This window comes from Ovis canadensis, chromosome 17 (assembly GCF_042477335.2).
Source record: "Ovis canadensis isolate MfBH-ARS-UI-01 breed Bighorn chromosome 17, ARS-UI_OviCan_v2, whole genome shotgun sequence".
Lineage (NCBI taxonomy): Eukaryota > Metazoa > Chordata > Mammalia > Artiodactyla > Bovidae > Ovis > Ovis canadensis.
Window position 1 is genome coordinate 54,486,601 of NC_091261.1, and position 22,632 is coordinate 54,509,232.

The following is a 22,632-nucleotide window of genomic DNA, read 5'->3' on the forward strand; positions in this document are numbered from 1 at the left end:
CACAACACTTCTGTCCAACTGGCTGCAAATTTGTGGGGGTTCCTATGACCCCCTCAGGTTCAATGGAACAGTTCACAAAACTTAGGAAAGTGCTATACCTAAAACTAGTTTTATTACAAAGGACACAAGTTAGGACCAGCCAAATGAAGAGACACAGAGTGAGGTCTGGCAGTGTCCCAAACACAGAGCTGCTGTGCCCTCTCCCCGTGGAATCAGGATACATCATCCTCCTGGCGTGTGTCTGCTTACCAGCCAGAAAGCTAACCTGAGGCAGAAATATCCAGAGTTTTTATTGGGTGTCCACTATGTAGGTGTGATTGATTAAATCCCTGGCCATTTGATGGAACTCAGCCTCCAGTCCTGTCTGCTCCGTGGAGATTGGACTGATAGCATCTCTCTGAAAGCCGCAGCCCTCCAATCCAATGGTTGGTTCTTCCAGCATGGCCAGTGCTCACCTGGAGACTCCAGCAGCCCACCATGAGTTACTTTGTTCCATATACTCAGGAGGGACCCACCACTAATAGCACAGAAACCTGCCATCCCCAAAAACGGCACAAAAACCAGTTATATAACCTATAGCCATTAGCTTCACATACTGTTTAATTAAAATTAAGTAAAATAGAAAAGTCAGATTCTAGTCACCTTTGACATATTCAGTAGACACTGGTGACTGCCAGTGACTATATTGGATGATATAGATATGAGCATTTCAGTCGTCACAAGAAATTCTATTGGACAGTGCTATTCTAGTCCTTAGAGACCAAACACTCAGTGTTGTACCATTAAGTATGAACCTAGATAGCGTATTGAAAAGCAGAGACATTACTTTGCCAACAAAGGTCCGTCTAGTCAAGCCTATGGTTTTTCCTGTGGTCATGTATGGATGTGAGAATTGGACTGTGAAGAAAGCTGAGTGCCAAAGAATTGATGCTTTTGAACTGTGGTGTTGGAGAAGACTCTTGAGAGTCCCTTGGACTGCAAGGAGATCCAACTAGTCCATTCTGAAGGAGATCAGCCCTGGGATTTCTTTGGAGGGAATGATGCTGAAGCTGAAACTCCAGTACTTTGGCCACCTCATGTGAAGAGTTGACTCATTGGAAAAGTCTCTAATGGGGGCAGGAGGAGAAGGGGACGACAGAGGATGAGATGGCTAGATGGCATCACTGACTCGATGGACGTGAGTCTGAGTGAATTCCGGGAGTTGGTGATGGACAAGGAGGCCTGGCGTGCTGCGATCATGGGGTCGCAAAAAGTCAGACACGACTGAGCGACTGAACTAAACTGAACTGATGATGCTAGCTGTACATATTTTATAGATTATGATTATCAGATTAAATTTCCTTCTATTTCTAGTTTGTTGATAGTATTTTACAATGAACAGATTTTCACAATATGCCTTTTCTGCATTTTGAAATGACAATGGCTTTTCTCCTTTATTCTGTTAATATAGTAGTGATTTCAGAATCAGTATCTTACATAACTGAAAGAAACTTCATTTGGTCAGGCCGCATTATACTTTTTATGCATGTGTGTGTGTTAATTGCTCAGTCGCGTCCAACTCTTTGCAACCCCATGGACGGTAGCCCTCCAGGCTCCTCTGTCCATGGGATTCTTCAGGCAAGAATGCTGAAGTGGATAGCCATTCCCTTCTCCAGGAGGTCTTCCCAACCCAAGAATCAGACCCAGGTCTCTTGCGTTGCAGGCAGATTTTTTACCGTCTGAGCCACCAGGGAAGCCCCTTTTCTGCATGGCTAAATTCAATTTGCTAACACTTTGTTAGGAATTTTGATTCTCTAAGAGCTTGTAATGTTCTTTTGTTGTGTCCATGTCTCATTTGGGATTAGAGGTCTGCTGGCCTTACAAAATGAATTGAGAAGTTTGTACTGTTTATTCTCTGAAAGAATTTATATGAGATCATTTTATTTATTCCTTGAATGTTGGGAAGGATTCACCTCTGAAGCCAGCTAAAACTTGTGGTTTTTTTGAAGGAAGGTTTTTAATTGTGAGGGTCAATTCCTGTAATAGTTAAAGGACTAATTCAGACCTTCTTTCTTCTGTCACTTTTGAGTACATTGTCTTTCAAGAAATATATCTATTTTATCTAAGTTGCCATGTATGTTGGCATAAATTAATATTATCTTTTTAACACCATTATTGAACTATGTCAGTAGGATCCACTGACATCACTGACAAGTGTATAATTCAGTAATTTTTTTAGCAACTTTATATTATATAACCATCATCACAATCCAGTATTAGAAGGGTTCTATCATCCCAAGAGAATCTTTGTGACATTTGCAGTCGGTTTCTCCTCCCATCCCCAGCCTGAAGCAACCACTAATTTGCCTGCTGTCTATACAGGTTTTCCCTTTGGAAATATCATATAAATTGATTTTTATAAAAGCATAATCTTTTGTTTCTAGCTTCTTTCAATTAGCATAGTATTTTTGAGGTCCATCTATGTTTTAGTATATGTCAGAAACACATTCTTATTGTTGAATAGTATTCCATTGTATTGAATATATCATTTTTTATTTATCCATTCACCACTTGATGGACACTTGGAATATTTATACTTTTTGGTATATTTGTTATATAAATAAATTTTTATAAGTAGTACTAATATGAACAATCACTTATAAGTATTTTATTAAAGTATAGGTGATTTTACAATGTTGTGTTACTTTCAGGTTATAGCGTTTATATGTATATGCATATATATATATATTCTTTTTCAGATTCTTTTTCATTATAGGGTATTATAGATACTGAATATAGCTCCCTGTGCAGGTCCTTATTGGTTATCAATGGGATTTTATATATAGTAGTGTGTATATGTTAATCCCAAACTTCTAGTTTATCCCTTCACATTTCCCTCCTTACCCTTTTAGTAGCCATAAGTTTGTTTTCTATATTTGTGAGTTTGTTTCTGTTTAATAAATAAGTTCATTTATATTACTTTTTTAGATTCCACTTATAAGTGATATATAATATTCGTCCTTCTCTATCTGACTTACTTCTCAGCATGATAATCTCTAGGTCCATCCATGTTGCTGCAAATGGCATGATTTCATTCTTTTTTATGACTGGTATTCCACTGTGTATATATACCATATCTTTATCCATTTTTTCGTGGACACTGAGATCACTTCTATGTCTTGGCTATTGTAAATAGTGCTGCTGTGAACTTAAGAGGCACATGTATCTTTGCAAGTAAGAGTTTTAATCTTTTCTGGATATATGCCCAGGAGTGAGATTGCCAAGTCTGTGGTAACTCTATAATTAGTTTCTTAAGGAGCCTCCATACTGTTTTCCAGAGTGACTACACAAATTTACATTCCAACCAACAGTGTAGGAGGGTTCCATTTGATCCATGCCCTCTCCAGCATTTATTATTTTTAGACTTTTTGATGATGGCCATTCTGTCTGCTGTGAGGTGATACCTTATTGTAGTTTTGATTTGCACTTTTTTAATAATTAGTGATGATGCACATCTTTTCATGTGCTTTTGGACCATCTATATGTCTTCTTTGGAAAAATGTCTACTAATGTCTTCTGCCCCATTTTTTGATTGAATTGTTTGTTTTTTTGATATTGAGCTTTATGAGCTGTTTGTATATTTTGGAAACTAAGACCTTGTCAGTCACATCATTTGCAAATATTTTCTTCCATTCTGTAGGTTGTCTTTAAATGTTGTTTCTGGTTTCCTTTGCTGTGCAAAAGATTTTATGTTTAATTAGATCCAATTTGTTCATTTTTGCTTTATTTCCATTACTCTAGGAGACAGATCCAAAAAATTATTTTTGAGATTTATATCAAAAAGTATTCTCCCTGTGTTTTCCTCAAGGAGTTTTATAGTATCCAGTCTCACATTTAGATCTTTAATCCATTTTGAGTGTATTTTCATATGTGGTGTTAGAGAAGGTTCTACTTTCATTCATTTACGTGTAACTGCCCAGTTTTCTTAGCACTGCATATTGATAAGATTATCTTTTCTTTGTTGTATGTTTTCCCCTACTTTGTTGTAGATTAATTGACCCTAGTGTGTGGGTATGTTTCTAGGCTTTCTATCTAGTTTCATTGATGTATATGTCTGCTTTTGTGCCAGTACCATAATGTTTTGATTACTGTACCTTTGTAGTATAGTCTGAAGTCAGAGGGTGTGATTCATCCAGCTCTATTAAAGATTCTTTACTGATTATTTGGGATCTTCTATGTTTCTATACATATTTTAATACTATTTGTTTATTAATAGTTCTGTGAAAAAAATGCCCTAATTTCATAGGGGTTACATTGAATCTGTAGATTGTCTTGAGTATTATGGTCATTTTAACAATATTGATTCTTCCAATGCAAGAATATAGTGTATCTTTCCATCTATTTGTATCACCTTTTTTTTTCATCAGCATTTTGTAGTTTTCAGAGCACAGGTCTTTTGCCTCCTTAGATCAGTTTATTTCTAGATATTTTATTCTTTTTGATGCAGTGGTAAATGGGATTGTTTCCTTAATTTCTCTTTCTGATATTTCATTATTCAGTTCAGTTCAGTTCAGTCGCTCAGTTGTGTCCGACTCTTTGCAACCCCATGAATCGCAGCACGCCAGGCCTCCCTGTCCATCACCATCTCCCGGAGTTCACTCAGACTCAGGTCCATCGAGTCCGTGATGCCATCCAGCCATCTCATCCTCAGTCGTCCCTTCTTCTCTTGCCCCCAATCCCTCCCAGCATCAGAGTCTTTTCCAATGAGTCAACTCCTCGCATGAGGTGGTCAAAGTACTGGAGCTTCAGCTTTAGCATCATTCCTTCCAAAGAAATCCCAGGGTTGATCTCCTTCAGAATGGACTGGTTGGATCTCCTTGCAGTCCAAGGGACCCTCAAGAGTCTTCTCCAGCACCACAGTTCAAAAGCAACAATTCTTCGGCGCTCAGCCTTCTTCACAGTCCAACTCTCACATCCATACATGACCACTGGAAAAACCATAGCCTTGACTAGACGGACCTTTGTTGGCAAAGTAATGTCTCTGCTTTTGAATATACTATCTAGGTTGGTCATAACTTTTCTTCCAAGGGGTAAGCGTCTTTTAATTTCATGGCTGCAGTCACCATCTGCAGTGATTTTGGAGCCCCAAAAAATAAAGTCTGACACTGTTTCCACTGTTTCTGCATCTATTTCCCATGAAGTGATGGGACCAGATGCCATGATCTTCGTTTTCTGAATGTTGAGCTTTAAGCCAAGGTTTTCACTCTCCTCTTTCACTTTCATCAAGAGGCTTTTTAGCTTCTCTTCACTTTCTGCCATAAGGGTGGTGTCATCTGCATATCTGAGGTTATTGATATTTCTCCCAACAATCTTGATTCCAGCTTGTGTTTCTTCCAGTCCAGCATTTCTCATGATGTACTCTGCATAGAAGTTAAATAAGCAGGGTGACAATATACAGCCTTGACGAACTCCTTTTCCTATTTGGAACCAGTCTGTTGTTCCATGTCCAGTTCTAACTGTTGCTTCCTGACCTGCATACAGATTTCTCAAGAAGCAGGTTAGGTGGTCTGGTATTCCCATCTCTTTCAGAATTTTCCACAGTTTATTGTGATCCACACAGTCAAAGGCTCTGGCATAGTCAATAAAGCAGAAATAGATGTTTTTCTGGAACTCTCTTGCTTTTTCCATGATCCAGCGGATGTTAGCAATTTGATCTCTGGTTCCTCTGCCTTTTCTAAAACCAGCTTGAACCTCAGGGAGTTCACGGTTCACGTATTGCTGAAGCCTGGCTTGGAGAATTTTGAGCATTACTTCACTAGCATGTGAGATGAGTGCAATTGTGTGGTAGTTTGAGCATACTTTGGCATTGCCTTTGTTTGGCATTGGAATGAAAACTGACCTTTTCCAGTCCTGTGGCCACTGCTGAGTTTTCCCAATTTGCTGGCATATTGAGTGCAGCACTTTCACAGCATCATCTTTCAGGATTTGAAACAGCTCAACTGGAATTCCATCACCTCCACTAGCTTTGTTTGTAGTGATGCTTTCTAAGGCCCACTTGACTTCACATTCCAAAATGTCTGGCTCTAGATTAGTGATCACATCATCATGATTATCTAGGTCATGAAGATCTTTTTTGTACAGTTCTTCTGTGTATTCTTGCATATATAGAAATGCAATGGATTTTGGTGTATTTATTTTGTATCCTGAAACTCTACCAAATTTATTGATGAGTTCTAGTAGTTTTCTGGTGGCATCTTTAGGACTCTCTGTGTATAGTATCAGGGACTTCCCCAGTGGCTCCGCAGTGAAGAATCTGCCTGCACTGCAGGAGACTTGGCAGTAGACAAGGGTTTAGTCCCTGGGTTGGGAAGATACCCTGGAGAAGGAAATGGCAACCCACTCCAGTATTCTTGGCTGGGAAATCCCAGGGGGTCCCAGACAGAGGAGCTTAGTGGGCTATAGTCCATGGGGTTGCAAGTGAGTCAGATATGACTGAGCAACTAAACAACAATGTATAGTATTATATCTTCTGAAAACTGATAATTTTACTTCTTCTTTTCAGATTTGGACTCCTTTTATTTCTTTTTCTTCTCTGATTGCCATGGCTAGGACTTCCAAAACTGTTGAATAAAAGTGGCAAGAGTGGGCATCTTTGTCTTGTTCCTGATCTTAGAAGGGATACTTTCAGCTTTTCACCATGGAATATGATGGTAGCTGTGTGTTTGTCATATATGGCCTTTATTGTGTTGAGGTATGTTTTCCCTATGCTTACTTTTTGGAGTTTTTATCATAAATGGGTGTTAAATTTTGTCAAAAGCCTTTTTTGCATCTATTGAGATGATTATATGGTTTTTATTCTATTGTTTGTTAATGTGGTATATCATGTTGCTTGATTTGCAGATACTGAAAAATCCTTCTCTCCCTGAGTTAAACTCCTTTTGATCATGGTGTATGATCCATCCTTTTACTATATTGTTGGATTCACATTGCTAGTATTTTTATGAGGATTTTTGCATCTATGTTTATCAGTGATATCAGCCTGTAATTCTCTTTATTTGTGTGTGATACCTTTGTCTGGTTTAGGTATCAGGGTGATGATGGCCTCATAGAATGAGTTTGGAAGTGTTCATCTGCAAGTTTTGGAATAGTTTCATAAGGATAAGTATTAACTCTTTAAATGTTTGGTAGAATTCACCTGTGAAGTCATCTGCTTCTGGACTTTTATTGTTGGTAGTTTTTAAATTACTAATTCAATCTCATTACTGGTAATTGATCTGTTCATATCTTCTATTTCTTTCTGGTTCAGTCTTAAGAGATTATACTTTGCTAAGAATTTTTCCATTTCTTCCAGTTCAGTTCAGTCACTCAGTCGTGTCTGACTCTTTGCATCCCCATGGACTGCGGCACGCCAGGTTTCCCTGTCCATCACCAATTCCTGCAACTTGCTCAAACTCAAGTCCATCAAGTTGGTAATGCCATCCAACCATCACATCCTCTGTTGTCCCCTTTTCCACCTGCCTTCAATCTTTCCAGCATCAGGCTCTTTTCTAATGTCAGTTCTTTGCATCAGGTGGCCAAAGTACTGAGCTTCAGCTTCAACATCAGTCCTTCCAATGAATATTCGGGACTGACTTCCTTTAGGATTGACTGGCTTGATTTCCTTGCAGTCCAAGGGACACTCATGAGTCTTCTCCAACATCACAGTTCAAAAGCATCAATTCTTTGGTGCTCAGCTTTCTTTATAGTCCAACTCTCACATATATAGATGATTACTGGAAAAACCGTAGCTTTGACTAGATGGACCTTTGTTGGAAAAGTAATGTCTCTGCTTTTTAATGTGCTGTCTAGCTTGGTCATTGCTTTTCTTGAAAAGATGCTTTTCAAGGAACAAGCATCTTTTAATTTCATGGCTGCAGTCACTATCTGCAGTGATTTTGGAGACCCCCAAAATAAAGTCTGTCACTCTTTCCATTGTTTCCCCATCTATTTGCCATGAAGTGATGAGACAAGATGCCATGATCCTGGTTTTCTGAATGTTGAGTTTTAAGCCAACTTGTTCACTCTCCTCGTTCACTTTTATCAAGAGGCTGTTTAGTTCCTGTCAACTTTCTGCCATAAGGATGGTATCATCTGCATACCTGAGGTTATTGATATTTCTCCTGGCAATCTTGATTCCAGCTTGTGCTTCATCCAGCCCAGCATTTCACATGATGTGCTCTGCATATAAGTTAAATAAGCGGAGTGACAATATACAGCCTTGACATACTCCTTTCCCAATTTGGAACCAGTCTGTTGTTCCATGTCCGGTTCTAACTGTTGGTTCTTGACCTGCATACAGATTTCTCAGGATGCAGATAAGGTGGTCTGGTATTCCCATCTCTTGAAGAATTTTGCACAGTTTGTTGTGATCTACACAGTCAAAGGCTTTGGCATAGTCAGTAAAGCAAAAGTAGATGTTTTTCTGGAACTCTCTTGTTTTTTCCATGATCCAGCGGATGTTGGCAATTTGATCTCTGGCTCCTCTGCCTTTTCTAAATCCAGCTTGAACATTTTGAATTTTACAGTTCACGTACTGTTGAAGCCTGGCTTGGAGAATTTTGACCATTACTTTGCTAGCGTGTGAGATGAGTGCAATTGTGCAGTAGTTTGGGCATTCTTTGGCATTGCTCTTTTTGGGGATTGGAATGAAAACTGACCTTTTCCAGTCCTGTGGCCACTGCTGAGTTTTCCAAATTTGCTGGCATATTGAGTGTAGCACTTTCACAGCATCATCTTTCAGGATTTGAAATACATCAACTGGAATTCCATCACCTCCCCTAGCTTTGTTTGTAGAGATGCTTCCTAAGGACCACTTGACTTCACATTTCAGGATGTCTGGCTCTTTGTGAGTGATCACACCATCATGTTTATCTGGGTCAGGAAGATGTTTTTTATATGGTTCTTCTGTATGTTCTTGCCACCTCTTCTTAATATCTTCTGTTTCTATTAGGTCCATACCATTTCTGTCCTTTATTGAGCCCATCTTTGCATGAAATGTTCCCTTGGTATCTCTAATTTTCTTGAAAAGATCTCCAGTCTTTCCCATTCCATCGTTTTCCTCTATTTCTTTGCACTGATCACTGAGGAAGGCTTTCTTATCTCTCCTTGCTATTCTTTAGAACTCTGCATTCAGATGGGTATATCTTTTCTTTTCTCCTTTGCCTTTCACTTCTCTTCTTTTCTCAGCTATTTGTAAGGCTTTCTCAGACAACCATTTTGCCTTTTTTATGTCTTTTTCTTGCATTTCTTCCAAGTTGACCATTTTATTGGTATATAGTTACTTGTAGTGGTCTCTTATGAGCCTTTCTATTTCTGTAGTGTTGGTTGTAACTTCATTTCTGAGTTTATTGATTTGGGCCCTCTCCCTTTTTTCCTGATGAGTCTGGCTAAAGGTTTGTCAGTTTTGTCTCTTCAAAAAACCAATTTTTAGTTTCATTGATCTTTTCCTTTTTTGTTTTTTCTTCCCTTATCCCTATTTCAGGTATTTCTCTTCTGATCTGTATGATTTCTTTCTACTAACTTTGGATTTTGTTTTTCTTTCTTTAGTTGCTTCACATGTAAGGTTGGCTTGTTTATTTGAGGTTTTTCTTGTTTTCTGAAGTAAGCTTGTATCACTATAAACTTCTCTCTTAGAACTGTTTTTGCTGCATCCCGTAGGTTTGGGGTCATCATGTTTTTATTTTCATTTGTCTCTAGGTTTTTTTTCCTCCTTGATTTGTTCAGTGGTCCATTGAATCACTGGCATATTACAGCTTCCATGTGCTTGTGTTTTTTGCAGTTTTTTTTTTCCTTGCAGTTGATTTCTAACCTCAACCACGTTGTGGTTGCAAAAGATGCTTGATATGATTTCAGTTTTCTTAAAATTATGCAGGCTTGTTTTGCAGTGATCTGGAGAATGTTCCATATGCTTTTGAAAAGATTGTATATTCTGCTGGTCTTGAGTGTAATGTTCTCTATGTTTATATTAACCAGTTTAGTCTAATACGTTTTTTAAGGCCAGTGTTTCCTTACTGATTCTTTAGTCTACATGATCTGTCCATTGATGTAAGTGAAGTGTTAAAGTCCCCTATTTTATGTGTTTGTGTGTGGGTGTAATATATAAAACCAGTGGCCCAGCGGTAAAGAATCCACATGCAATGCAGGAGACACAGGAGATGGCAAGTTCAAACCCTAGATCAGGAAGATCCTCTGGAGAACGAAATGGCAACCCACTCCAGTATTCTTGTCTAAAGAATCCAGTGAACAGAGGAGCATGGTGGGCTACAGTCCATAGGGTTGCAAAGAGTTGGATATGACTGAAGTGACTGAACACAGCAGCACAGCACATTATTGTGTTACTGTCAGTTTCTCCCTTTATGTCTGTTAACATTTGCATTATACATTGAGGTGCTATGTTAGGTGCATATGTATTTATAATTATTATATCTTCTTCTTGGATTGATCCCTTAATCATTATATAGTGTCCTCTTTTGTCTTGTAACAGAGAAGTTCTGGATTTGTTTCTGTAGGTCTCCTTTTTCCTGTCTTTTGTTCTCTTCTCTTGTGATTAGATGACTCTCTTTAATGTTAGGCTTGTATCCCTTTTTCTTTTCTAGTATGTATATCTATTATTACAGATGTTTTGATTTGTGGTTACCATGAGGTCTTTGTATAGCAATCTGTATATATAAGTGATTACTTTAAGTTGCTCATCTTTTAATTTCAAATGCATTTTTAAAAGCCTGCATTTATATTCTCCTCCCCTCACAATTACTGTTGTTACCATATTTTACATCTATTTTATGATCCCTTAACTGCTTATTGATAAATGATTTTACCAGCTTTGTCTTTTAACCTTCTCACCAGCTTTGTGTGTGGATTACCAGGTTTACTGTGTGTTTGCCTTTACTGGTGGACTTTCTTGTTTCTTAATTTTCTTTTTCACCTTGAGACATTCCTTTGTCATTTGTTGTAAAGCTGGTTTGGTGGTGCTGAATTCTTTTAGGTTTTCTTTAGTCTGTAAAGTGTTTGATTTCTGTCAAATCTGAACAAGATTGCTTGGTAGGCAGAGTATTCTTGATTGTAGGTTTTTCCCTTTCATCACTCTCAAAGTGTGTGATGTGCTGTTTACAGTCAGGTTTCTTATTTTCTGGTGGTATTGTGAATTTTTGAAAGAGTATGTTTGTGCTTTCTTGTCATCTCAGGAGACTTTGGGACAGAAATCCATCTTGATTTAAAATCCAGATACCACGACTTCCCTAGTGGTCCATTGGTTAAGAATCTGCCTGCTAATGTAGGAGACGGGGGTTCGATCCCCGGTCTGGGAAGATTCCTCATGCCACGGGGTAACTGAGCCCATGCACCACAACTACAGAGCCTACACTCCAGAGCCTGTGAGCTGCAACTACTTAAGCCTGCTTGCTCTAGAGTCTGCATGCGACAACTACCAAAAGCCCATGTGCCCTAGAGCCTGTGCTTTGCAACAGGAGAAGCCACCACACTGAGCCGCCTGTGCACTGTAGCAAGAGAAAGGCCACACACAGCAACAAAGATCTAGAGCAGTCAAAAATAAAAATAAATAAATAAAATTAATTTTTTTAATATCTGAATATCTTTCTGCAATGTAAATTAGGTTATATCACTTCCATCCTGTAAAATCTCTAATGGCTAATTGTCAGCAGTGAGAAGGTGTGGTAACCACATCTGCCTTGCTCCTACTGTGGCCTGCAGTCCAGTCACTACAGGTACCCTGGGACCTTGTCTGACTGAACTGTTTATACTGTGTTACCCTAGCAGTTTGGGTCCCCATTTTGGACCTGATGTCACTCAGAATGCTTTTGCATCCCCTTTTCTATGGAAACCACTACTAATTTCCTAAAACTTTATTTCATGTATCACATCTTCAGTAGAGACTGATATGACCATAGATGGAGTGCTGGGCTCCCTCTCTGACCCATGTCATGCCCTCACTGGACTTTCTGCCTTAACTCTTAAAGCAACTTGCTTTATTTATAAGTGTACACATTTGTATATGTCTACAACCTAAGAAGTTTTTGAGGATATTGTTTTATTATCTTTCTTTTGTTGCTGCCTCTTCTGGTGCCAAATTTGACATTCAGTGAAAACTTTGTTAGTGGTTTGGAAAATTTAAACTCATGTATTTCAGTTCTCATGTAAATGAGAGGATGAAAGAATGCATAATTGCCTTTTATCCCACAAAATAGAGTGCAAAAGTTGGGACCCAATAGACATTCTGTAACTTACCATGATAAAAATGATGTGTTTAAGCTCTGATACTTGTTTCCTATATCACCTAGTGATTTCTGCTTCTGATTCACTAGGACTGTGCTCTTACAGGGGTCATTCTCATTTGAAGATTTATCTGTGGACTTCACCCAGAAGGAATGGCAGCTACTGGACCCCCATCAGAAGGACTTATACAAGGATGTCATGTTGGAGAATTATAGCAGTCTCGTGTCCCTAGGTAAGAAAAGCTACCCAGGACTTCCCTGACAGTCCAGCAGTTAGAACTCTGTACTTCTACTTCAGGGGGGCCTGGGTTCAATCCCTGGTCAGGGAACTATGATCCTGAGAGCTTTGTAGCATGGACAAAAAAAGAAAAACTTCCCAGAAGATCTCATATTGTGTCTAGTACCTTGCTTGTTCTTTTTTAGTTTCTGAGAGTTCTGGGACTTGCAAATTTTTTAATGATTTTGGACCTAAATTTTAGAAATCAAAGTTCTTGGACTATGACAGTCCCAGGAAAAGTATTTGAACCTCACCTTCCAATAATGAAGTCTTAATTTCATTGTGCCACCTCTGAAGTTAATAGCAATAGTGGTAGTGAGGCTCCTGAGGCTTTACCAACAAAGGTCCATATTGTCAAAGCTATGGTTTTTCTAGTTGTCATATATGGATGTGAGTGAGAGTAGGACCATAAAGAAGGCTGAGTGTTGAAGAATTGATGCTTTTGAACTGTGGTATTGGAGAAGACTCTTGAGAGTCACTTGAACTGCAAGAGGATCAAACTAGTCAATCCTAAAGGAAATCAGTCCTGAATATTCACTGGAAGGACTGATGCTGAAACTGAAGCTCCAATACTTTGGCCACCTAATATGAAGAGCAAACTCATTAGAAAAGACCCTGATGCTGGGAAAGATTGAATATGGTTGGATGGCATCACTGATTCAGTGGACATGAGTTTGAGCAAGCTCTGAGAGATGGCAAAGGACAGGGAAGCCTGGCATACTGCAGTCCATGGGGTCGCAAATAGTCGGACACGACTGAGTGACTGAACAGCAACAAAGCTCCTGAGGCATGTAATTTACCAAATTTCACATATTGTTCTTATATTGACTCAATTGTAAGAGTAATCCTGTGTGGCAGGTGTGCTGCACTATTTTTTTTTTTCTTCTAGTGAGGAAATTGAAACAAAGAAAAGAGTTAAGTATTTTTCCCAAGGCCTGACAGCTAGGAAATGAAAGAGCCTGGATTTGAACCAGGGCAGACCAACTACAGAGCCTCTGAAAGGTTTATGGTTTTGGACTTGAGTTATAGAAGTCAAAGATTCTTAGACCATATTATCCACTGGGGAGACTGTTACCATTCCTCTGAGGATTGTTTACTTTGTTGGTATTCATGTGGGTGGCTTCACTGGGTCAGCTAATTCCAAACCTTGCTTCTTCTTCAGAGGCCTCAAAGGCCATGCAGTAGGGGCCAAGGTTTTTGTGATTTTCCCTGAACAGGTTATGAAGTTATGAAACCTGGTGTCATCCTTAAGTTGGAGCAAGGGGAAGAGCCATGGACAGGAGATGGAGAAATTCCAAGTTCAGACTCGTTAGGTGAGTATATGAAGACCAGACAGAGGAGAGAAGGTGGAAGTCATTCTCAGCTGGTGGTGCTTGGCATCCTTGAAATGTGCCTTAGAGGGCTCTTTTCAAAATCTCAAACCTTTAATGGTGATTCAGAACAGTTAACATGAGCTACTGAATTGAATCACATTACATGTGGCTTCTTTGCTCATAGCTTGAAGTACATGTGGCTTCTTTGCTCGTAGCTTGAAGTGAAATGTTTCCAGCTGGTTTGGCCCATGATGTTATTCCCATTCTTTCACATCTGGGACTTTGACTTCTTGTTAGGTATTCTGTCCCCTGATGTGGTTAATCTCCTTCTGTCCTCCCTTCTCTCTGTGGTCAAAGACACCTGCGCTTGACCATCAGGGCTTTATTTTTCCCACTTTGGGTGTCTCTGATGTGAAACCCTCTCTGTTCAGCCTTATTATATCAGAAAGTGGATTATTATTCCTCCCAAACTGTTGGTCCACTTCTCCCCTTAGTTGGTCAAGTTCTGTTGTGCTTTTTCTGTAGCCTAGACATGGAGTATATGGAATTACCTCTTTTCTACCTTTTTTTTTTTTTTAACTAAGTTTTTTACCTTTGGAAAACATCTTTTGAAAGACTTCTCTATTCCCACTTTAAACTAATCCTAGTCTGAACTTCCCAAATTACTAGCTAGTGTAGATCCCAGTTCTCATCTTCTTTTGTGAGTTACGTGGCACCACCAAGCATCCAGCACTGCTCTGAAGAGCTGGGCCCTCCTCCTCGTTTCCTGTTGTGTGACACTGACTTAATTCAAGGTCCCTCAAAAGCAGACCCTGAGATACTTAGTGGGACTGTGATCTCTACAGTGTTAGTGGGAGAAGAGGAAGTGAGATGGGGTGAGAGAGGAATGCATGAACAGTGTGCTTCTGGGAACCCTCTGAGGAACCAGAAAGCTAGCACCACCCTCTGTCTCCTGTTTCTCAGTGACTGAGTATTGCCCCAGGGAATATTAAGGCTCCAGAGTATCTGGCATCCCTGCACATGGCCCAAGAATGCACTTGCAGCCCATCTCTCCATCTCTTGGTGGAGAGATGTGGGCATGCTGGTTGTGTCCCACAATTGACCTGAGCTGCAGTGTCCTCTGAGTGTGGCTGAGGGGGGGCAGGTGACACTGAGGACCTGTGGAGTGAGCCCATGTAGCCTGTTCAGCGATTACTCCCTTTGCCCCAAGTTGGTGGTCAGTTTCATTTAAACTTAATCTACTGTCTGCTTTCTGTTCTTGTTTACAGTGTTTAAAGTGTTTTTCAATACCTAGAGGTTAGATATTGCAGTCATACTAGGAAACTAAACATTAAAAGGCCTTAATTCCATCAAATAGCATTTCTAGGTTTTTATTCAATAAACACATCTATGAAAGGACTTATAGGACTTTTTTTTTTTTCTTCATAGATCAAGTCTTTCAAGTAAACGGTCACATGACTTGGCACAAGGATAACAAGAAGTTTAAAAATATGAAACAAGATCATGAATGTGATGCACTTGGAAAAAAGTTTAATCTGAGCACGAACTTTATTCCTTTAAGGAAATCAAACAAAGAAGGTGACATAGATGGATTAATTTTAAAACATCATTTAGATTTTCTTATTCCAAAAGCAAACTATGGAAGAATGGAACCAGCTGACTTAAACATATTTGATAAATTATTTCTCCATACCAAGACTGAGGAAACTGATACTTGGTTAAAATACTATGCATGTGATAAAATTAGCTATAAGAAGTCACAGATCATCATATATCACAGAAGTCGTTCAGGGGAGAAGCTCTATGAATGCAGTGAATGTAGGAAACGCTTCAATAAGAAATCAAGTCTCATTAAACATCAGAGCAGACATATAAGAGAAATAGCCTATGGCTGTGGTAAATGTGGCAAAACTTTTCCCCAGAAGTCACAGTTTATTACACATCATAGAACTCATACAGGAGAGAAACCTTACAATTGTAGCCAGTGTGGGAAAGCCTTCTCCCAAAAGTCACAGCTGACATCCCATCAGAGGACACATACAGGAGAGAAACCATATGAATGTGGTGAGTGTGGGAAAGCCTTCTCCCGGAAGTCACATCTCATATCACATTGGAGGACACACACAGGAGAGAAACCCTATGGATGCACTGAATGTGGGAGGGCTTTTAGTGAAAAGTCAAATCTCATCAATCATCAAAGGATTCATACAGGAGAGAAACCTTTTGAATGTAGAGAATGTGGGAAAGCCTTCAGCAGGAAGTCACAGCTTGTCACACATCACAGGACCCACACAGGAACAAAACCCTATGGATGTAGCGATTGTAGAAAAGCCTTCTTTGAGAAATCAGAGCTAATTAGACATCAAACAATTCATACTGGAGAGAAACCCTATGAGTGCAGTGAATGTGGGAAAGCCTTCAGAGAGAGGTCTAGTCTTATTAACCATCAGAGAACCCATACAGGAGAGAAGCCTCATGGATGCATCCAGTGTGGGAAAGCCTTTTCCCAGAAATCTCACCTCTTATCACATCAGATGACACACACAGGAGAGAAACCGTTTGTATGCACTAAGTGTGGGAAGGCTTTCAGTAGGAAATCCCAGCTTGTCAGACATCAGAGAACTCATACAGGTGAAAAACCCTACGAGTGCAGTGAATGTGGGAAAGCTTTCAGTGAAAAATTAAGCCTCACTAATCACCAGAGAATTCATACAGGAGAAAAACCGTATGTGTGCAGTGAGTGTGGAAAAGCCTTTTGTCAGAAGTCACATCTTATATCACATCAGAGGACACACACAGGAGAGAAACCCTATGAATGCAGTGAATGTGGGAAAGCCTTTGGTGAAAAGTCAAGCCTTGCAACACATCAGAGAACCCATACAGGAGAAAAACCTTATGCATGCAGGGACTGTGAAAAAGCCTTCTCCCAGAAGTCACAGCTCAATACTCACCAGAGAATTCACACAGGAGAGAAACCATATGGATGCAGTCTTTGTCAAAAAGCTTTCTTTGAAAAATCAGAACTAATTAGACATCAGAGAACTCATACAGGAGAAAAGCCTTATGAATGCAGTGAATGTAGGAAAGCCTTCAGGGAGAGGTCAAGTCTCATAAATCATCAGAGGACACATACAGGAGAGAAACCCTTTGAATGCAGCGACTGTGGCAAAGCCTTCTCTCGGAAGTCACACCTCATACCACATCAGAGGACACACACAGGAGAGAGACCCTACAGTTGCAGTGAATGTAGAAAGGCCTTCTCTCAGAAGTCACAGCTTGTTAATCATCAGAGAATCCATACAGGAGAGAAACCTTTTCAATGCAGTGAATGTGGGAAAGCCTTCTCCCAAAAGTCACAGCTCATTAATCATCGGAGAACTCATACAGTAAAGAAATCCTAAGAATGGTATTAATGTTAGTCTTTGCAGAGATCTTACCTCATCAGTTATGGTAAATCTTTCAGATAATAGTTATATCACATTATATGTCTGAATACACTTTTAAGTTAGGAACTCTAAATAGGTTATGTCGGGGAAGCTTTCAGCAGACTGATGTGTTTCTTATATTAGAATCCATAGAGGGAGAATGACCCTATGAATTGCAGTGGATTTCAAAAACATTTCAAACCGTTGTCAAACCTTTTACAGTAGAAAATTAACAGTACAGAAGAATACTGTGACTATCAGAAAGCTTTCCAGAGATCAAATTTCATTAGCCATTGGAAAAATTACCACTGAAAATGAACCCTATTCCAGTGAGTTAAGGAAAACTTCATGAATACAGCAAGTGAGGTGATATTTTCATCAAGAAATAACAGCTCATTGTACATAAGAAGATGCCCTCAGGAATGAATTCTTTGAAAATACTAAATATGGGACAATCTTCTGCAAGTAACCCCACCATATTGTATCCTGTGGTTTAGAGACATTAGAAATACATGCCCCTAGATATAATGCTATAATGGAAAGCCATGCACTCTTTATAGACATGGGTACCAAAAATAACTGGTTCTAAATTATATTAAGGCTCAAGTATGAAGTTTCTAAAAATGTGAATAAATTGAGTCTTTGGAATATAAAATTTCTCCATGGTATATAATAATGGCTTATTTTCCTGTGTCACAGGCTGTGTTTTGTATTTTGGAATTACATATGGTAATGTAATTGGGAGCATGAGATGTACATGCCTTGTAGTGCCTCTGATGTCTATGAAGACATACCATGTGCCACTGGTTTTTCTATTTTAATAATACTATAAAAATGGTAACTCATAGCACATGTCTTACTGCTCAATAAGTAGCATGTAATATCAACACATTTCCTTATGATTTCTCAGTTTATAAGAGGCTCTATTGTTGTCACTGACCTTTCTCTTTAGTAGCAAAAGCCAACATTATATAAAGTCTTTTGGATCCTAGACTCTGAGAAACAGTTTATATATAACCTGGTTAATAAGTATTCTAGTGTAGAACTGCAGAATGGCACGAGTGAATTGTGAGGAGTGGGCACTGTGGCTCTGCACTCCTGCTCAGTGGCATTAACTTGGAGCAGAATGCCCTCCTTGTGTAACAAGGTGCCTCCATGCATCCAGTGTGTGTATCTTAAGTGCTATGTCACCCAAGTACAACTTGTATTTTAATTTACTGTGATGAATTGTCATGAATATTGTGTGCTGCTATTATGTTTTGGTGTTTCGTAAAATATCCTGTAAAAATTAGATGAAGAAACTAGTACTTGAGAGTCACTATGCAGAGAATATAAAATATAGAGGATTACGTGGTGAGAACCATATTTTTTGTGTATCCCAGGAAGCCTATTTTGCCTTCCTGCAGATTTCTGTGATTACCAGACAGGTATCAGAAAACAAGTTTTTATTATTTCATCATTGGAAATATTAGTGTTTCACTTGCCTTTCAACTGTCATATCATGCACAAGAGAAATTTCCTATGTGTGCTTACCATTTTATAAGGGTGGTTCCTTCTGAAAATGCATGGCCCATGCCTAGGTTTATTTAGACTTTTGTAGCAATCTCTCTATAATGTTGTTTGACAAAATCAACTATGTTTTTTGTATGATGGTGAAATTCAGAAAAGTCTAGTCTAGTTTCCATACTTGGAAAAATCAGGCCTTCTGTCATGCACAAGTCGTTTTAACAGTGTGGTGTTTGGTACCTTTGATTCTAGCAGTATTTTTTTCTTTACGTACAATTTTACATCATTGTTGGAAAATTGGAATATTAAATAAATGAGGGTAAATTCATGAACTGTTGTACCAGAATTTCAACAAAGTCCTATTTCCCAAATTTTTATTCATACATAAATTTATGGACTTCCTACTTTTCTCCCTAATACCTCAAGGTCATTTTACCAGGTTGGTGAAACAGACCTTTGTAAAAGAACAAGTAGTTACAGTGTGGTGTTTTACTTTGTGGGTTGTTGTTGTTGTTTTCCATTTTTTCTTTTCCATCTATCCTGGGTCTCTTTCCTCAGCCCAGTGATTGGCTTGTTGGGTCTTGGATTGGGCCCAGGAGTCTATTGTCTAAAAACTTCCTAGTTTTGCTCACTCCTGTTCTAGATTATTTTTGAACTATTAAGCAGTTAATCTTAGAACTTCCTTTTTGAGATGATGAAACTTCACTGGCCTTTTGATTGAATCCCAGGGCAAATGTGTTTCCTAAGGGTCTGATGTCTGTCATCCTGTGCCAGGGCTGATGCTGGCAGCAGGGGTTTTGTTTATCAAAATACCTGATGTTCCACCTCCCAAGTGTGTGGTGTAGAACTCACTTGGCATTCTGTCTTCTGAAGGGTCACAAGAGGCCTCTGATTCTGAAATTAGAGATTCTTAGTGTTACATTTTTAAGACACCTTGGTAAACCACAAAAATATATTTTCCCTCACTGATTCCTACTACAAATGCTGCATCAAGAAAGCCAATTTTAAAGTTAGGCTGGATTTACTTATGGTTTTGTGAAGCTCAATAAATGAGATTTAGATGGAATACTTGAGGAGGAGCATCTCCTTCCCTTTCCTCTTTCACCTCCCAGGTTCCTCCATTGGTGTGGAAGCAATCCTGCAGAGCATACTTTCTATTATATTCCTTACATTAAATACTGGATCTTCTGGAGGTCCTATCTATGAATTCTGAGACCTATATCAGGATTGCCTTGTGTTCAGCTTTTCTTTGTGGGCTTTGATATTTTCAGACACCATTATCTGTATGGATATATATGTTCCTGACATTTTTATTTCATGTGACTTTTTGATCACATGTAGAACCCTGAGATGAAATGAACCCAAAGAATATCAGACATATCTACCAACATCTGCATTACATAGCAAAGTATACATCCATAGACATTTGGACTCTACACTCGAGATCTCAGTCATTTGGTCATTTACTCCAGTATGTGCCCAGATTGTCAATTTCATTGAGTTTGTTAGCCTACAAACATGATACCAACAAGTTTTTAGATGCTGAGCACCTAGTGCTGGCCTGCATGCCAATTAACTAATTCAGCTATGACTCAGCAGCTGTATGCATATTTTTTGCCCTTTTCGTCCTTTCAGTTCATTTTTTGCGCTTATATACATACTATTTATTTTAAGATGCAATTCTGATTATACACTCTTCTATTGAAATACCATGTGGCTAATTATAGACTTGGCTTCCCAGGTGGCTCAGCAGTAAAGAATCCGCCTGCCAATGTAGGAGACACAGGAGACATGGCTTTGGTCCCTGGATCAGGAAGATCCACCTGGAGAAGGAATGGCAACCCACTCCAGTATTCTTACCTGGAAAATCCCATGGACAGAGGAGCCTGGTGGGCTACAGTCCATGAGGTTGCAAAGAGCTGGACATGACTGAGCACATGTGCGTGCACACACACACATACAATTGTGGACTGAAGCTGTAATGTCCTCGTGGTATATGAGTACTTTTATACAAAACCATACCTGTTCATAATTTCTGAATACTTTATCTTTCCTCTTACAGTCTTGGTTTTGTTTTGTTTTTGTGTCCTTAACCTACTTGAGAGTTCTACAATCTCTACAATCTGTCTTTATGCTTTTGTGTGTGTGTGCTTTTTTGTCAATCTACTGCCACTGAAATGCCCTTGTTCCTTGTTAATACCTATTCAACCTATATGAACCTGTACATGTATTTCACTGGTGATAAAAATCGTTGGATGTTTTCTCTTTCCCATTAGGAAGCTTCTGGAAAGCTAGGACTCTCTTATTTGTCTATATAATGTTAACAACTGAAGCTTTGGTACATAAATGTGAGTGGTGTCAGTGGCTGTGTTTTCTACCACATAAAGAGGCATAGCTGCAATGAGAGAAGTGTGAAGCCACCACGGAAGCCAAGTCATGAGCATCCTGGCTGGGTTCCAGGATCTGGTTCTTGTCTTGAAGTGTGGGTTTATCTCTGCCATTTTCTTGCCTTGATTATTGGATTTTCTGTGAGATATCCCAAATATCCTTATAATAAATCCCCATGTTTGTTTCAGCTGGTTCAAGTTGTGTTCATTATTACAACCCAAGTGCTGCTCCTCACTGACAGCAAGGTCAGACTATATCATAAGTTGCGGCCTCTGGAAGCAGATATTGAGGTGAAGTTTGGGGTGCAAGATGTTTATTGAGAATCAACATGAAGTAACGGGAGAAGAGAAGGGAATGGATTGGTCAAAGGAAAAGTCAAAACTGCACTGTAGGTTGTGGAGACATTGGCCAGACCAGCAGAGGCTCTGAAGAGAATCACTCATAAAAGTATCTCATATTTGGCATGACATTCAGGCCCTTACAACCCTGAGCTGTCAGTCAGTAGAGGCAGGCTGCCCTGAGGAGAGAGTGATCTCAGATGAAGCAGCCCTTTTCCCCTGAGACCAACTCTGGACAAGTTGACAAGTGGAGGGAGTCCCTGCCTCTGGGCAGCAGGTTGTTCTGGAAGAGGGATCTGGGTGGTTCAGCTCCACAACTGCACAGAGCATCCCTTCCAAGGTTGGGTTTGTCTAGAGAGAGACTAAGAAGAGGGAAATCAGGAAGAACTACAGCCCTCCTGTTGCAACTGTTTGCTCTCACCTGTTACGCATTCCAGATTCTCACAGCTGCCACCATTGCTAACGTCAGTGAGAGCAAGATCCTCATTCCTAAGGGCCCTGGTCACCATGCCCTTCTCACACCCAAGCTGCTGTGTTTCTCCAGTTACCATCACAAGTGGGCAAGGAAACGCCAAGGAGGATCTCGGTGGGTTACCTGCATCAACTCAGATTCTCTGCCCCATGTATGATGGCAGCCCATTCTCCTCATGATGTATCAGACAACCTGCATAGACAACAGCTCCTCTTTCCTGCTGGTCCCAGGTTATAAGGAGCACAATCCTCAAGTCGTGTCTGTCTTTATTAATTAAGTGGGAAACGCTCTGTCCCTGGTGAAATGTATGTCTCCTGTGCAGAGACCTCTTAACTCTGCAGCCTGGAGTGGAGTGTCCAGGAAGCACAACGGCCCCTGGAGGGTCTTTGGTAGTGGTGGTTGGTGAGGCCTACCCTCACTGCTGGGTTCTTCCACTTTGAGAACACAGCACTGCCTTTGTCCATTTCGTAGACTGCACTCTGAAGGGAAGCACTCTGTCCTGTCAGAATATTTCTTCTGAGCTGGGGCTTCAACTGTGCTTTCACAAGGCTGTTCCAAAGCTCTCTTGCAGAAGCAGCTACTGGTACATGCAGTGGGTCCTTTTGTGCTGGACATAGTCTTGCACATCCTTTAATGCAAAGTGGGTCCTCTGGACTGATGCAGTG

At 39.7% G+C, this 22,632-nt stretch overlaps 1 protein-coding gene across 8 annotated transcripts in view; it reads left to right on the forward strand.

Moving 5' to 3' along the window:
- Positions 1-19,097, forward strand: part of LOC138422431 (zinc finger protein 26) — a 63,787-nt gene extending 44,690 nt beyond the window's left edge. For 3 of the 8 annotated variants that reach the window (XM_069557340.1, XM_069557341.1, XM_069557339.1), the window contains 3 exons: positions 12,355-12,481; positions 13,743-13,838; positions 15,267-19,097. In XM_069557340.1, coding sequence (XP_069413441.1) covers positions 12,355-12,481; positions 13,743-13,838; positions 15,267-17,239 — 2,196 coding nt within the window. In that variant the 3' untranslated portion in view covers positions 17,240-19,097. Of the gene's footprint in view, positions 1-6,541; positions 6,731-12,338; positions 12,482-13,742; positions 13,839-15,266 lie in introns of all 8 variants that reach the window. The other 5 variants (XM_069557338.1, XM_069557337.1, XM_069557342.1 and 2 more) reach the window with 3 other exon arrangements.
- The last annotated feature ends 3,535 nt before the right edge of the window (positions 19,098-22,632 follow it).